This window comes from Piliocolobus tephrosceles, chromosome 14 (assembly GCF_002776525.5).
Source record: "Piliocolobus tephrosceles isolate RC106 chromosome 14, ASM277652v3, whole genome shotgun sequence".
NCBI lineage: Eukaryota > Metazoa > Chordata > Mammalia > Primates > Cercopithecidae > Piliocolobus > Piliocolobus tephrosceles.
Genome location: NC_045447.1, coordinates 41,592,138 through 41,610,019, shown reverse-complemented (window position 1 = coordinate 41,610,019; position 17,882 = coordinate 41,592,138). Strand labels below are relative to the sequence as shown.

At 47.0% G+C, this 17,882-nt stretch overlaps 1 protein-coding gene across 1 annotated transcript in view; it reads left to right on the top strand.

Annotated features, from left to right (window-relative positions):
* TMOD1 (tropomodulin 1) overlaps window positions 1-17,882 on the top strand; it is a 98,442-nt gene that overhangs the window by 41,935 nt on the left and 38,625 nt on the right. The window contains exons 3-4 of the mRNA XM_023203112.1: window positions 3,421-3,577; window positions 10,210-10,329. Coding sequence (XP_023058880.1) covers window positions 3,421-3,577; window positions 10,210-10,329 — 277 coding nt within the window. The remainder of the gene's footprint in view (window positions 1-3,420; window positions 3,578-10,209; window positions 10,330-17,882) is intronic.

Genomic DNA, 17,882 nt, shown 5'->3' with positions numbered 1-17,882 from the left:
AAAGAAAGAAAGAAAGAAAGAAAGAAAGAAAGAAAGAAAGAAAGAAAGAAAGAAAGAAAGAAAGAAAGAGAAGGAAAGAAAGAAGGAAAGAAAGGGAAAGAGAGAAAATAAAAGAAATGTGGCAATGTTTGGCGACACTTTTGGTTGTCACAACTAGGGGGACAGTGCTACTAGAATCTAGGAGATAGAGAGCAGAGAGGCTGCTAAACAATCTCCAGTGGGTAGAGTGGCCTCCACAACAAGGAAGTATCCAGCCCAGAATGTCAGTTGTGCTGAGGTTGAGAAACTGTACTTTAACTAAATCCGTGGCCTCTACCAGATAGATTTGAAAAGAGATGAGAGTTTGCAAACCCTTGCCCCTCAGTTACAACCCCTGAATTTCTTCTATCGCAATACTTAGCCTTTCTGGGGCCAGAACATGCCCCAGCATCTTACTGCCATTAAAACCCTTTATGGTAATGAAAATCTGTAGGCCTTCCCCGTGGGATCCTTAAGAAGCATGAGCACTTGCTTTCAGTGCTTAATTCATTTTATAATTGTGTATTTTAGTTTTTCGCATTTATCCTTGGATAATGCATTCCCTGCTAAACATATATATTTGGGTAACCAATCTCCTGTTAACATATATTTTACCTGATTATGTAACAATAGAAGTGATCCTAAGTAAACATTTCTGACCGTTCACTGTGTTAGGTGCTGTGCTAAGCGCACTTTCTGCATTATCTAGTTTAATTTTCTCAACCACTCTATGAGAGAGCAACTCTCATTATTTGCATTTTACAGCCATGGAAACTGAGGCACGATGAGATTGAGGGGACTTGCCCAAGATTGTGTAGTTGGATCATTATTACTCCAAGTTAGGGCTTAAGCCTGATGTAGGGTCAAATGTGAAGTGCAGGCATGTCACAAAGACTTTGGATTATTCATTATGGGCAGTCACACATTGATGTTTGCAGGGCAGTGAGGTATTGTCTCATTCTCTTGCATCACAGTAAGCTCCCTGATGTGGAATAGAAAGCATGGGCACACACAGCTAGCTACAGGAAGTCCCATCAAACCTGGGACATGCCCACAGAAGCATGGCTCACCTGGGAGCATCACCTGTCCTGCCTATCATGGTGGATAATACTTGAGAACTGCTGCTTAAGGAAAACTGGGATGTGTGAAGCATCACTTATGTTCCTGATACCCCCCCACCCCAAAGTCAGTCAGGCCTTGATTTGCTACCTACTATCCTCTCATAAAAAGCTCCAACTCCCAGTGTCTCTTTTGATCCGTGGCCTAAATCTGTCTGCAAGTACACCAGCACCACCTGCCAAGCCCATTGTCTGTCTGTCTGGTCTCTGTGCTGGGTGGGCTCTGCTCACTTACAACCCTCCCAGAGGCAGGATCACACCCTGGTCTCCTGATCTTACAGCTACGACTCTTACTGAAACAGCACTATGGTGTTAAGCATAGTACACCTTTTAAAAAATGATGCATTAGTTAGGCTGGGCGTGGTGGTTCATGCCTGTAATCCCAGCACTTAGGAAGGCCGAGGCAGGTGGATCATGAGGTCAGGAGTTCAAGACCAGCCTAGCCAATATGGTGAAGCCCCATCTTTACTAAAAATACAAAAATTAGCCAGGTGTGGTGGTGTGTGCCTGTAGTCCCTGCTACTCGGGAGGCTGAGGCAGAAGAATTGCTTGAACCTGGGAGATGGAGGTTGCATTGAGCTGAGATCACGCCACTGCACTCCAGCCTGGGTGACAGAGGGACAGAGGGAGACTCCATCTCAAAAAAAAAAAAAAAGGATTCCTTAAACAGTAGTATTCCCTCCCAAGCTGTATCCCTCTATGTGCCAGGCACACAGTGATCTTCATATGCCTGATAACATTCCCCTCACAGAGGCAGCTTTCAGAAAAGGATTTGGAGTTTGTGAGAGTGACTGAAGATAAGCATTTTGATGGTACAAAGTTTGGAAGTGGGGCTGGGAATGGTAATCCCAGCTCTTTGGGAGGCTGAGGTGGGCAGATCACTTGAGGTCGGGAGTTCAAGATCAGCCTGGCCAATATGGTGAAACCCCATCTCTACTAAAATTACAAAGAATTAGCTAGGTGTGGTGTCGGGCCCCCGTAATCCCAGCTACTTAGGAGGCTGAGGCAGGAGAATTGTTTGAACCCGGGAGGCAGAGGTTGCAGTGAGCCGAGATCGCGCCATGGCACTCCAGCCTGGGCGCAACAGAGTGAGAGTCCATCTCAAAAAAGAAAAAAGAGGTTGGAGGTGGAATGACTTCAATTTAGTCAGTTTGAAGGTGCATATCTTTTGGGTGATGTTCTCCCCATACCAGCCATCCATGTATTCCCCCACTAGCTCTGCAAATGCAGGGAACAGGGAGCGCACAACAATTAGAAATGAAGATTATCCTGCTCCCGTAGATCTGAAGAAGAACCCTGGTTTTTGTTCTAGATCTGTCCTGAAACTCCTTGGGCAAATCTTTCCTTGCTCCGGGCCTCAGTCTCCCCTAATGGGAGAGCGTATGTACTAGATGGTCTCCAAGCATCCTTGCAGCTATAAACTTCTTTGACTCCCTAAGGTACCAGGACCTGAGTTAAAGTGAAGCCCATGAGAGTAACTCCAATCCCCCAATAGGAATCTGCTTTAGCAGTAAGCTCACACCTAGAAGCCTGCTTATGTTTGAAGAAGAGAAGGGAACAATTGGTTGATGTTATGTTTCTTGAGATACCCATCTCCAAGGGCGACGTTCAAAATATTTAACCACCAGTGTGTCGTGAGCACAGACCCGTCAGGAGGTTAGAAGGCAGCGGGTAGAGCCAGCAGGGGCTGTGGCCAGAAAGCATGCCCCATCCACCTCTTAGCTCTGCAGGGCACTGCTCACCTCACTGCTTTCCTGGGCCTTTCTCCAGCTTTTTTTTTTGGTCTGCCTCTTCCTGCCTGATTCTCCATCCAGGGCCCCAGCTCAACCCCCTTTTGGCTTCTTCTCTCTCCAACCACTTGATACTCAACTCAACTCCTGTAAATATCTTTATGCATCCAAACAACAACTCAGTCATATTCATCACTCAACAGATGCTCTTTCAGTGCCCTCTGTGCTCAGGCTGGAGTCGGCTGCCTTGCTTGACCCCTCACCTCCTCTCCTTCAAAAATGTTAGAGGCACGGACGCGCTGGAGGATTGAGAGACCTGAGTCCTAGCCTCTCTCTGCCCCTTGTCTGTCTTTGACCTTGGGCAAGTCCCTCCCCGTCCTGGGGTTTCAGATTCCTTACATGTAAAATGAGGGACACCATGGATTCCATGAGCTCTGAGTTCCCTGCTGTTCAATGATGAGTTTCTGGAGAAGTGCAAGTCTTCAGCAGCTGACCACTCTCTCTTTCTCTCTCTCTCTTTCTCTCTCTCCTGCCCCCCACAACCTCCACTGTAGAATGCACTGCTGCCTGCAGGCCTGAGGCAGAAGGATCAGACCACCAAGGCGCCCACGGGCCCCTTTAAAAGAGAGGAGCTCTTGGATCACTTGGAAAAGCAAGCAAAGGAGTTTAAGGACCGAGAAGATCTGGTCCCCTACACAGGGGAGAAACGAGGTACTGAACAATGTTGCTGTTATAATATGCCACTCCCCATGCACCACTGAGTGCTGACTGTATGCCAGGCCCTGCCAGGCCCTGTGTTGGGCCAAATGTGACTGGGCCTCCTTGTCCTCATCCCTGCCTGGCCAAAACACCTAAACCCAACTTCAAAAGCATCTATGGATGATGTAGGTTTCATGAAGTTTTGGGGGTAGACTGAGGAAAGACTCCTATCCACTCAAATCAGCAAAACTTTTCCCTAAACCCTCTTTCACTAGGATGTCCTGATTTTTGTTTTAAATGCAAACCTAGACAGTTTTGAGAGTAAAAGAAGAAACTGTTAATAATGACATCAGGACTTTGGGAGACTCAGGCAGGCAGACCACCTGAGGTCAGGAATTTGAGACCAGCCTGGCCAACATGGTGAAAATCTTGTCTCTACTAAAAATTCAAAAATTAGCCAAACATGGTGGCACAGGCCTGTAGTCCCAGCTACTCAGGAAGCTGAGGAAGGAGAATCCCTTGAACTACGGAGGCGGAGGTTGCAGTGAGCCAAGATTGCACCGTTGCACTCTAGCCTGGGCGACAAAGCAAGACTCCATCTCAAAAACAAAAACAAAAACAAAAAAAGTATGAGGCCTAAGTAGGGACCATCCTATGCAAACCAGGGACTAGAGATGCACTAACGATCTCCACCCGGATTCTCTCTGCTGTTTCTCCAAAGTTCCTCTCTCTGGCAGCTGCAGCTTCCCTTCCTTCGTCTGTCCCTTTATACTCTCTGCTCCAGCCTGAGGCAAGCCATCTTGAAGGCGCCAGGCGAACAGAGAGGGCCTCCCTAATCATCCATTCTTCTAGGACTTCCCATTGCTCTCCAAACCCTCTGCCCCCTCCTATACCCTCCTCATCCCATTGTCCCATAGGCCTCCTTCTGCTCTTCTCAAACTTTCCACCTCAGGACCTTTGCACATACTCCCTACACCTGGAGTGCTGGTCCTGCTGCCCAGCTCCATGCTGTCTTCTTCATGGCTGGCTCCTTCTGCCTGGTAAGATATAATGGTCAGAAGCAGCCTGGAGCTAGATCTATTTCAGTTGCAATCCTGGCACTACCATTTACTAGCTATGTGAACATATGTAAATGTTTTAACCTACTGTGCCTCCATTTCCTTCTCTGTAAAACAGGAATGATGAAAATACTAGCCTCAGGAGGTTGTAATGAAGGTTAAGTGAGTTCAGGTGTCTGTCAAGTGCTTAGAACAGCATCTGGCAGGAAGTGAATGCTACTCAAGTATTAGTTGTTATTGACCTTTAGGTCTCAACTGTATAGTCTTCTCTTTCAGGGAAACCATCCCTGTCTACTCTGTTCAGGACAGGCAGTCCCTCTCCAACTCCCCAGCTTGGTTATTTTCCAACACAGGAGCCTGTGTGTGTCCTTCAGAGCAACTCACATCTTATCAGCATCTCTTTATTTTTCATCTATCTCTCTCACTAGCCTGTAAACTCCCTGAGGGCAACCACTTGGGCTGTTTTTGCTCAAGTGATAATCCCAGCATGCAGCCAGTGCGAGGCCTGCCATATAGTAGGGTTGAGTAGAGAGTTGTTGGATGAATGGATGAGCTAAAATTAAATAAATGTTTAATGGATTTGTGCACTACTTCCTTAGAATACCAGCTACACAAGTGCAAAGACCATATCTGTCTTGTTCATCACCAGCACCTAATAAACCTGTAGCACACAGAAGGCACCTAATAAATATTTGTTGAATGAAAGCACTAATTCTAATTAATTAATTGTGTAATTAATTATTTCTTTTCAGTCTCTTCCATTCCCTCCACCCCTAAGAATGCAAGCATTGTGAGCCCCGGGTCCACGTCTGTGGCTGGCACCCCTGTATCTCTGTTGTATTCTCACAATGCCCGGTACTAAGTAGCTGCTTCATAAAATGAGGGGTTAGACGTTGTGCAGAGGACTTCGAGCCATTCCAAACCCTGGACTTGGAGCTCAGTCCGGGTTTCTCTGAAAACTGGAAGTCCAGGGAGGCTTAAGGGGCATCTAGATTATAGAACTTCTGAATTTTGAAAGGAGTGCATGGTCAGAGGGATCCTGGAGGGGATGGCAGGAGAGAAGGTGAGGACAAGGGCAGGGAGTGGGGATGGGCAGCAGACCTGGGTGGATACCTAGCAAGGTGAGTCATTGCTGTCATCCACTTCCTCACGTACCCACACCCCTCCCAGGGGAGGACCTGGAGGATGGTGTGAGGGATGGGGAAGGGAGTCTGAGTGGTACACAAATCAATCCTGCCCTAGGCATTCCAGGGCTAGCAAGGCATATTGCTTAGCATCGTGGATCACAACCCTTTCCAGCTTTTCATTCTGCCACCCCTACAACCTGTCTTTGTCCTCGTGGTCTACCTGGCTGCTGAAGCTCCAGCCATCACATTCACGTGCCACTAGTAAGATGAAGGGAAGAAGTCTAGGTACCTCTTACAGTGGCTCAGAGTTGCCATCCTCACTGGAGGAACCTGTTATGGGGTATAATAAACCACAGGTCTTAAATATTTATTGAATATTCATCTCAGCCGTTGCTTTAGCCATTTTAATACTTGAGTTCCTTTTTAGGGATTTTATTTTCCTTTTATGTTTTCCTCTTTTCTGGATCCCTGGAATCTGATATTAATAGATGCTATGATACATTTTTTCCCCAAATGATTCTCTTGTGTGTTTTGCTGATAGAGATAATTGATATTTGCTGTAAACAATTTACAAAATAAAGCTAAGTAATTCAAAATCATTTCCTTCACTGAAAATAAGCACTGATCCCATTTTAGGGAATATCTTTCTGGACATTTCTCCATGCGCTTCCCACTCCCTCTCAACCTTCACCACTACAACCCTGGCATTGCACCTACACCGACCTCCTAATCATCCTGTACCTCCACCTGCACTCCCTTCAGCTTATCCTCCATCAACAGCTACTGTGAGCTGTGTAGGTTTTTGTAAATTGAGGTAAAACTTATATAACATAAAATTATCCATTTAAAAATGAACAATTCACAACATTGTGCAACCACCACCTCTATCAAGGTCCAAAACACTTTTGTTGCTCCAAAATAAAACCCTGTACCTATTACAGTTAATGAGTCTCGCACTCCCTCTGCCCCAGCCCCTAGTGACCACCCATCTGTTTCTATGGGTTTACTTATTTTGTGTATTTCCTACAAATGAAATCATACAATATGTGACTTTGTGTGTCTGGCTTCTTTCACTGAGCACAATGTTTTCCAGACTCATCCATGTTGTAGCACGAATCAGTACTTTATTCCTTTTTATACCTGAATGATATTCCACAATTTTTTATCCATTCATCCACTGATAGACATGTCAGTTATTTCCACCTTTTGGCTATTGTGATTAGTGCTGCTTTGAACATTCCTGTACAAGTATTTGTTTGAATACCTGTTTTTAGTTATTTGGGAGTATATACCTAGGGGTGGAACTGATGAATGATATAGTAATTCTATGTTTAATTTTTTGAGTAACTGCTAAACTTCTTTTCCATAGCAACCATACCACTTTACACTCCAATCAGCAATGTATGAGGGCTCCAATTTTCCACATTGTTGCCAACATGCATTTTCCATTTTTTAAAATTGTAGCCATCCTCATGGGTGTGAAGTGGTATCTCATTGTAGTTTTGATTTGCATCTCCCTAACGAGCCATGATGTTGAGCATCTTTTCATGTGCTTGTTGGCCATATGTATATCCTCTTTGGAGAAATGTTTATTCAAATCTTTTTCCCGTTTTAAAATTGGGTTGTTTTTCCTTTTGTTGTTGAGTTGTAAAAGTTCTTTCTGTATTCTAGATACTAGACCTTATCACATATATGATTTGTGAATATTTTTCCCCTTCTGTATATTGTCATTTCAATTTCTTGATAGTATCCTTAGATGCGCAAAACTTTTAAATTCTGATGAAGTCCAGTTGATCTATTTTTTCTTTTGTTGCTCGTGTTTTTGTTATCATATCTAGGACTCCACTGCCAATTCTAAGGTCATGGAGACATACCCTTATGTTTTTTATGTTTTCTTCTAAGAATTTTATAGTTTTTTTTTTAGATGGAGTCTTGTTCTGTGTCCCAGGCTGGAGTGCAGTGACACAATCTCGGCTCACTGCAACCACTGCCTCCCGGGTTCAAGCGATGCTCCTACCTCAGCCTCCTGAGTTGCTGGGACTACAGGCACGCACCACCACGCCCGGCTGATTTTTGTATTTTTAGTAGATATGGGGTTTTGCCATGTTGGCTAGGTTGGTCTCGAACTCCTGACCTCAGGGGATCTGCCCATCTCAGCCTTCCAAAGTGCTGGGATTACAGGCATGAGTCATCGTGCCAGGCCTGAATTTTGTAGGTTTTTTTTTTTTTTTTTTTTGAGACGGAGTCTCGCTCTGCTGCCCAGGCTGGAGTGCAGTGGCACGGTCTCGGCTCACTGCAAACTCCGCCTCCCAGGTTCACACCATTCTCCTGCCTCAGCCTCCCTAGCACCTGGGACTAACAGGTGCCTGTCACCATGCCTGGCTAATTTTTTTGTATTTTTAGTAGAGACGGGGTTTCACTGTGTTAGCCAGGATGGTCTCTATCTCCTGACCTCGTGATCCGCCTGCCTCGGCCTCCCAAAGTGCTGGGATTACAGGCATGAGCCACCGCGCCCGGCCTATAGTTTTAATTTATATTTAAGTCATTCCATTTTGAGTTCAGCTTTACATATGGTGTGAAATAGGGATCCAACTTCATTCTCTTGCATGTGGATATTCAGTTGTCTCAATACTATTTGTTGAAGCGATTATTCTTTCCTCATCGAATGGACTTTGCACTCTAGTTGAAAATCAATTTGCTATAGATGTTTGGGTTTCTTTCTGGACTCTCAATTCTATTTCATTGTCTATCTATCTATCCTTACGCCAGCACTACACTGTTTAGCTTTTTAGTAAGTTTTGAAATCGGTAAGTATGAGTGCTCTAATTTTGCTCTTTTTTCAAGATTGTTTTGGCATTTGTGGCCCGTAATTCCATAAGAATTTAAGGATCACCTTTTTTATTTCTGGGAAAAGGACTATTGAACTTTGATAAGGATTACATTGGATCTGTAGATTGCTTTGGGTAGCATTGCCATGTTAATACTATTAAGTGTTCCAATCCATGAACTTAAAGTATTTTTCCATTTACTTAGGTCTTTAATTTCCTTCAGTAATGTTTTATAATTTTCATTGTACAAGTCTTTCACCCCTTTGGCTGAATTTATTCCCGAGTTTTATTCTTCGGATGTATTATAAATGAAATTGTTTTCTTAATTTGCTTTTCAAATTTTTCATTGTTGATGTACAGAAATACCACTAATTTTTGCATGTTGATCTTGTACCCTGCAATACTGCTGACTTTACTAGTTCTAATAGGTTTTTTGGTGTGGAAATTCAGGGTTTTCTATACATAAGATTATGTCACCTACAAACAGAAATAATTTTACTTATTCCTTTCTAGTTTGGATTCCATTGACTTCTTTTTCCTGTCTATTTATTCTGACTGAAACTTCCAGTACAATGTTGAATAGCAGCAGTAAAAGTGGGCACCCTTCTCTTGTTCCTGATCTTAGGGGCTCATTTCCATACTTCTATCAGGTCCCAGGTCACAGGCTGTCATCTCAGTGAGGCGTCCTCTGACTAGCCTTCCCAAAACAGCGGTGCCCACCCCACCCACATCCCACCCTGTCATCTTCTAGGCCCTTGTCCTGCTTTATATTTCTCCATAATGCTTAATACCATTCCATATCTTTGTAAGTTTATTATCTGTCTCCTTTCACTACATCAGAAACTCTTGAGGATTTTACTCATTGCTGTCCCCTAGCCCCCAGGAAGGTGCCTGGCACATAAGAGGCACTCAATAAATGTTGTTGAGTAAATAAATACACATATGCAATTTCACATAAATGGAATTAAATTGTTCATGCTACTTTGTAAGTTTGCCTTTTTCAAACAACATTTGTCCTAGGCATTCTCCTTCTTAGTAAGTAGCAATCGCCATCATCCTTTATACTAACTGCTGGAAGTCCATTGTATGGATGCACCATAATTTCTTTGCCAATTCCTGTGGGTGGGCATGACAGTGACCATCCTCATACGTACCTCTTTACTCCCATCATTCCGTTATGAATCTGACACTTTAAAAATATGATAATGAGGCAGGGATGCATTTTTTTCTCCCTTTTCATATTTTATTTATTTGTTTAGAAATGTTTATATATTTTTCTCTCATTTCCCCGAGGTCTCAGAGCCTTTGGTTAGGGTATCCCAGACCCCGGCATTCTATGACATTTTTCTGCGATATTTTTTTCCTACTTACAGATTGTTTGGTCATGACCAATGCTTTTGATAGAGGGTAGTTGGCTTGGACCAAGTTATAAAATTATTCTTGTCAAGTGTGAGGGGTGCTGTGTTGGAGATCCCTGATTCCTGTTCTTTGAGGAAGTTGGTCCCCAGAGGGAGAAACCTGAAGGGACTCTCAGCATGGAGGGACCCACAGGGCTGTGGTCCACGCAGCGCCATCGCCAGAGGCTGTTCCGTTGCAGCCACTCCTGTAACAGGTCCCCTCTGTGTTTGCAGGAAAGGTCTGGGTTCCTAAGCAGAAGCCAATGGATCCTGTGCTGGAAAGTGTGACGCTGGAACCAGAGCTGGAGGAAGCCTTGGCAAATGCTTCGGATGCAGAACTCTGTGACATTGCAGGTAAGAGGCGTTCCAGGAGCTTTCCACATCCTCCAGAAGGATTTGACCTACATCTGCAGGGAGCCTTGTAGGGCTCATTTCAGCATGAACACCTTCTCTATTTCTAAGAACTAGAGGAGACCGAGAGTGTTAAAACAAAAATCCATTCTCAAAAACCAAAACAAGGAAAACAGAGATAAAACCACACAAACCCACCACACCAGGGAGCCATCTGTTGTTGCCATGAGACCCCATGCCAGAGGGATGTGGATGTATCTCAGGGAGAGGCCACAGACGCCCTTTCCCAGCCATTTGCATTGAATCCTGCCCAAGCCACTTGGGAAGAGAGGATAGAGGGAAAACAGACAGAGGGCCTCTGGTGTCGTTGGCTTGGGAGGTTCACTAAGGGCTCGATTTTTACAACTTTGCACTTTGCCTGCAGTCGGCTCAGCGAGCCGGGCTTTGAGGGGTCACCCTTGTATATTGCATATTTGCCCCACGCCCTCCATCTTCATATGTGTTTCCATACGATCTTCACAAACTACCCCCAAAACTCCAGAAGGTGGCCTGATATTCAGAGCCCTTTGCCCCCCTCCCCACCTCCCCCGACTTCCCTGCTGCTCCTGTCTAGTCTCTGTCCCACTGCCGGTGGTGTTCCATCCCCAGGAGGGTCAGGCTCTGGCCACATCCGGCACCCTGTACACTGCCTCCCCACCTAGTGTCCTCCCTGACACGGGGAGTGGGTGGGTTTTTATTCTGCAAGATTGGAGACTGCTAATCATAGCCCAGGTGATGGCAGGAGGGTGGGCGGGGTGGGGAACGCCTCGAGGCAGGTGGGCAGGGGAGAGGGTAGAAGGAGATGCCTGTGACTGATTCGCTGTGAGAGCGAGGTAGAAGAGTCAAGCAGGGTAACCTCGGACACTAAGCGGTGTCGGTGCCATTAGTGACAGACTGCAAGGGAGGAGCAGGAAGGGGGAGATACAGAGTTCAGTTTACAACCTGGGGCACTTGAGGCACCTGTGGGGCACCCAAGTGGGGTCAGTTGGATAGGAAGGTCTGGAGTGCTACAGGGGGTTCCCATTCAGGACAGAGATTTGGGCATCATTAGTGTTGTCAAGCTCGAGGAAGAATACATGGCCCTCGTAGAAGCCTTTGGCAGTGGGGAGGGGGGCGGTGAGGGTGGGGGGCCAAGTCGTAGAAATGGGGCAAAGCTAGAATGTGGATCAGTTAGCCACAAATTAGCTGAGAACCAAAGGCCAAATCAAGATGGGCAGAATCGGATGCAGGAGCCACAGAGACAGAGTGAGGGTTCAGGGCTGGCCAGGAGACTCCGGCATGTGAGACCAGAGGCCACGGCGGAGGTGGGAGGGCACCAGCACCAGGGACTCGGCCAGCCATAGCTGCCTTCTGCGACTTGTGAGTGGTGTTGTGCATGACCTTGGTGACATGCGTGCAGGGGTGGGGGAGCCACTGGGGGATGTGCAGGGGCGGGGAGAAGACTCAACTATACACAAAGGGCACTCTGGGTGGTGACAGGTGAAGCCAGGACTGGGGGACATGAGGAGTGAATGCGGACAGCCAGTGTGCAGACCCCAAGTCCAGACAGCCCTTTCCTCAGGAGACAGGGAATTTGAAGGACAAAGGGCATGGCCTGAAGGGTGTTGGCACTGAGAGAGAATGGTTTTCCTTTTCACTATGAAGTACAGAAGCAGTGAGTGCTTCACCCAGATGGGAAGGTAGCACTTAACTCTGGAATCTAGTTTGCTAGGGTAGGGATTTATTCCGTCAGAACCATACGAGTCACAGTAGATCCTTCATTGAGCCCATATATTATGTATCACACTTCAACCAAACCATCTCCCCGAAGGGTGTCCTTTGAGTTCAGGTTAATCTGTGAGGCAGGGAGGTGGCTGATGCCTTGGTGCGGCATCTCCACTTGGACTGGGGCTGTTTTTACCCTGGACTTTCTCCTCCAATCACCCTCCATGACGTCACTCCCCTCATTAGGCGGCTCAAAGGGATCATCAAATGACTGCTGTCACAACTGCCGGCTCCTGCGGTTCCTGTGCCAAATCGGAGCTGCAACCGTGTGCTACGTTTCTGTGTTGCTTTCTTGAAACTATTTCTCTTTATTTTTGTTGGCATGGCAATTTGTTGTTATCTGTAACCATACAATACCCTGCCAATGTCTGGGAAGGAGAGGGGAGCTGTAAGTCTACACCAGTGTTAACTGGCTAACCTTGGATGCCTGTCATTTGATGTTGGACATTTGAAAGGTGGCAGCATCTCTGGGGAAGGAGGGACTGAACGTTTCTGACCACCTACCATGTCCCAGGTTCCATGTGAGTTGCTCTCAAGACCTTGTTGCATTTATTGACCAAAACAATCCTATGAAGGAAATTTTATTACTGTCCCCATTTTACAGATGGAGAAAGTAGGCAAGGTGTGGTTAAATGCCTTGCCCAAAGGATTTAAACCCAGGCAGCTTCATTCTAGGGCCTATGTGCAGCATCATCGCCCAGTGTAACCTGAGCAAAGCCCTTCAGGGTAGGGGAGGACACAGAGCACAGAGGGTAGGCAACAGAGGGTGATGGGCAAGGCTGGAGAAGTTGGCTGGGGACTGGGGGGGGGTCACATTAGGAAAGGCTATGGATGCCACTCCAAGGAGATGCAACTTGGACTAGGGGCATGAGGGAAAGCTAGATGGGAGCAGGGGTTTGAGTGGAGGGTGGGGGGGTGTTCTGCAGGATGGGCGAATGGAGGAGGCAGGCCCTGGATGAGGCTGGGGCCTGGACAGAGCTGTGGGATTGCATCTGAGATGCAGCTTTACCAAGAGCCCAGCTGTTCCTAGTGCCGGCTCAGAGGCTGAGCAGCTGAGATGGTTTCAGGCTTTCTGGCCGGAGGCAACAGAAAACAGGCTGGGTGGCTGATGAGGAGTGCTCTGCCGAGAGCTGACTTCAGAAACGCCGCATGAGATGAAGGCTGGACTTCAAACATGGTGTTGGAGGTGCTGGGCGGAGCAGGCCCACCAGAGAGTGGTAGGTGACTGGAGTCTTTTTCACAGAGTGGGTGACTGGGGCCAAGAGTGTGGGTGACTCACTGGAGGAAGAATAGTAGGGAGAGGAGGACATGGGGCATCCAGGTCACCTGTAGTCGGTATGGCCTGTCTCCCAGGTGGAACATTTCCATCATCTCAGCTCTTGCTTGCTCACTCACACACGCAGTCAGCGCCATCCATTGTCTCTGGACTAGGCCATGGCAAAAGAATGGTAAGTAAACAGCCCAATTTCCACCCTCACAGAGTCTATGTTAAACAAACACCAGGTAAGTATGAAATGACAAATGAGAATGAGCGTCTGAACAGAATCAGTACAGTATGGGAGGCGGGCACTTGGGGTAGGGCTGGGGGAGACCAGGGAAGAGCTATGGAGAAGAGCTTAGGAGCAGAAAAGTAGCAGTGAGAAAGTGCGGAGAAGGTCCAGGGCTGGAGAGCGGCAGGAGCAGCGGTTCCGGGTTGGGGAGGGCAGGTCCCTCTGAACTGTGTGCTCTGCGAGAGTGGCGAGGCAAGCTTGCTCTCTGGTGATGGTAGGAGCCTGGAGGGCACGCTCAGGTGTGCCCTCCTAACTCACGTTTGACACAGGTGAGGTGCATCACTCATGCATTCACCTAACTGCTCATTAAGCCAGTGCACATTATTGAACTCCTACTGTAAACTAGGATGAACCAGAGCCAGTCCTTGCCTTTGAGAGGCCCAGGAGGTGATGAGGAGGACAGAGGAGAAACATGCATTTTTTTAACCTTAAAATCTTTTATCACTTAAACGTGTAGATTTCAACATTAAAAGTGTCCCTGCTGGGTGGCAAGCAGAGTGCACAGGTTCCTGGCAGGGCTAAGTTCTTGGCACATAGCCTTGGGTTGTAGATCAGAGGCTGCTGGGAATCAGCAAGCACTTAAAATTCCCAGTTCCTCCTCTGCACACTCAGGAAGGTGATGCTGGCTGGCCTTTAGGGACCCTTCAGATGGGGCAGGACCCAGGAAGGAAGTGGGGTAGGGAGACTCATCCTTTAGATAGGACAGCCTCGGGCCACTCACCCCAAGGGCAGTTGGCAACCTGGGGGTCTTGCGGCTATCAGAGGCAGGCTTAGCCAGACCACCCCCTGGCTTCTGGCTACTTCCGTGTGCTTAGGCACCTGTCCTGCTACCCTACCAGTGGCAGGGTGTATCTTATCCAGGAGCAGTTCAACTGCATCCAAGTCCTGGACCGGAGCCAGTTTCTCCCACCTGTCCCTGGGATGCAGGAGAACATCTTCCAGCCATCTGCCCAGAGCCAGCCCGAGCAGCTGACAGCTGGAGGAGCCGGGGACGTGTGCTGTTATCTCCCTGCGTCCTGAGTGGAATTACCAAATGAGTGAACTCTGCCAAGGCAGGGAGAGGAAACAGAACTCAATGTTCTTTTTCAGAGTTCAAAAATAGTCCTTTTTGAGTTTTGAGGAAGATCTAGACTTAAAAAAAAAAAAAAAAAAACCTCAAGTTCCCCAGTGCTAAATTCAGCCTTGCCAGTATCTACAAAGAATGAAGCAACAGGCAATGTTGATGTGCCGTTTTCTCCCGTCACTCATTCCTGGCGATGTGGAGTGTGGCACAAAACCAAGTGAGAGGGAAAGTCGCGATTTTGTGCCTAGGGCTGACAGAAGGTAATACTAGCCCCAGGCATTCTGCGCATCAATGGAAATCTAGCTGGGCCCTTCCCTTCCTTCTTTCCTTCCTTCCTCTTTCCCTCCTTTCTTCTTTTCATCCTTCCTTTTTGGAATTCTAATTTCCTCTGAGCTGCAAAATTGTTTTATTTCTTCTTAGCCCTGCTGTTAACATAAATCACCTCCTAGAATGAATATATGTTATCTGTCCTTAAGACGCCAAAGTCAAGGGGAAGTTTTAGAACCTTAGAACTGCTAGTGAGCTAGTGAATGAGAATACGAACTTAAAAGCCACGAGAGTCCTTGCTGTATGGTTTTGGCAAAACATTTCCGTCTTGAGTTTGCTGGAAAAGTTGGGGATGGGGGGTCTACCACAGCTACCCTGGATGCTGTTTGTTCGTTTGTGTATGTGTTTGTTTTTAGACAGAGTCTCACTTTGTTGCCCAGGCTGGAGTGCAGTGGCGTGATCTCAGCTCACTGCAACCTCCACCTCCCAGGTTCAAGCAATTCTCCTGCCTCAGCCTCCCAAGTAGCTGGGATTACAGGTGTGCGCCACCATGCCCTGCTAATTTTTGTATTTTTAGTAGAGACAGGGTTTTACCATGTTGGTCTGGCTAGTCTCGAACTCCTGGCCTCAAGAGATCCACCCACCTCGGCCTCCCAAAGTGCTGGGATTACAGGCATGAGCCACCGTGCCCAGCCCCTGGATACTTACTGTAAAAGTCAAACAGGATAAAAACATAAGAAATTGTTGTGTCGCTAAGTCCTATGGGTAGGTAAGAGATCAGTTCAAACACTCCACTTTACAAGTGAGAAAACTGAGCCCCCCTGCCCCCAAAAAGGAAGTGACTACAGGGTTACCCAGAAAATTCATACCAAGGCTCAGACTGAAACACAGGTCTCCTTCCTCTTGGTCTCTTGGCAGTCTCTTATAACTTCGCCACCTCCATCCCTCTTTCGAGACCATCACAGGAAGCTGGCATCTGTGTGCCAAAGGCACTTTCTATTTTCCACCTCTCTCCACTTTAAGCCACACCAGCCAGCCATATGAGGCTACGTCTTTTATATGATCCCCCAAAACCTGTACGAACTGTGTTCCAAGCCTGAAACCCAGCACATCCCAGAACCCCCTTGAGCTGCTCTGTGGGAGTGGGAGAGCCTGCCCCAGAATGGGACTCCTTCGTGGTGATCTGATTCACCTGCTGCTGACTCGGGCCTCAGCTCCTGTTGCCCACGTAGATGCAGCTTAAATTAAAACCCTGAGAGCTTGAAAAAATGCAGATGCCTCTCTCCCCACCAGTTCTCTTAGTGATGAACAAGCAAGTCTAATTTTAGCAGAGAAGAATCTTAGAATGTGAGAAACAGAAGGGACTTTGAGATCATCTCATCTTGTGGTTTTTGACTCTCACTCAGCAACAAAATCACCTGAGGAGATTTGAAAAAAAAAAAAAAAAAAAAAAATTGGCCGGGCATGGTGGCTCATGCCTGTATTCCCAGCACTTTGGAAGTCCAAGGCAGGTGGATTACTTGAGGTCAGGAGTTCAAGACCAGCCTGGGCAACATGGCGAAACCCCATCTCTACTAAAAATACAAAAATTAGCTGGACATGGTGGCACGTGTCTGTAATCCCAGCTACTTGGGAGGATGAGGCAGGAGAATTGCTTGAGCCCAGGAGGTGGAGGTTGCAGTGAGCCGAGATTGCGCCACTGCACTCCAGCCTGTGCCACAGAACGAGACTCTGTCCCAAAAATTAAAAAAAAAAAAAAAAAAAAAATCCGGAGGTTCTGATCGGTTGGTCCAGAATGGAGAGAGGCACTGATATGGTCTTAAAGCTCCCTGTGTGATCCATGTGTGCAGCCTTGACAGACAGCCACTGGTCTTGTCTCAACCTCTCATTGGAAAGAGGAGGTTAAAGCCTAGAGAGGGGAGGGGAATTGCCCAAGGTCACACTGACATCAGGGGCATGGTCAGGGCTGGAACTTGTGCCTCCTGACTCTTCATTAAGGGCTCCCATTTGTCTCTCTAACAGGAAACCATATCTAATCAAATGACTTGGGTATTTTTTAAAAATCATCACCAAATATTTGCCAAATACCATATTCAGGGAGAAGTGGAAGAGGGAATATCCTTGTCTGACCTCCAGAAGCCTACAGTGTAGTAGCAGAAACACAGGTGTATCTAGTTATATCTAATGCCAGATAGACTCTGATGCATACACCAGGTGCTGTGGGAGGACTAGAGAGGGAGAGGGGGAATCCAGGAAGACTCCCTGGAGGAGGAAGAGTTACTCCCAGTCTTGAAAGATAGGGAGGTAGAGTTGTTAGATAAAATATAGGATATTCAATTGAATTCAAATTTCAGAGAACAATGAATATGTCCCAATATTGAATGGGGCATACTTAGCTAAAAAAAATTTGTTGTTGGCCAGGTGAGGTGGCTCACGCCTGCAATCCCAGCACTTTGGGAGGCCGAGGCGGGTGGATCAAGAAGTCAGGAGTTCAAGACCAACCCGGCCAAGATAGTGAAACCCCGTCTCTACTAAAAATACAAAAATTAGCTGGGTGCGGTGGCACACTCCTGTAATCCCAGCTACTCAGGAGGCTGAGGCAGAGAATTCCTTAAACCCGGGAGGTGGAGTTTGCAGTGAGCCGAGATCACGCCACTGCACTCCAGCCTGGGTGACAGAGTGAGACTCCATCTCAAAAAAAAAAAAAAAAAATTGTTGTTTATCTAAAATTCCAAGTCAAGTGGGTGCAGAGAATCACCAGCAGAAGGGAGAGCACTAGCAAAAGCAGGAGCAGCTATGAGCAGGGACTGTTTGTGCAGCTGGAGCAGAGAAGCTGTTGAGAGGGGGAGTGCAACAACACTGTTGAGGTGGGA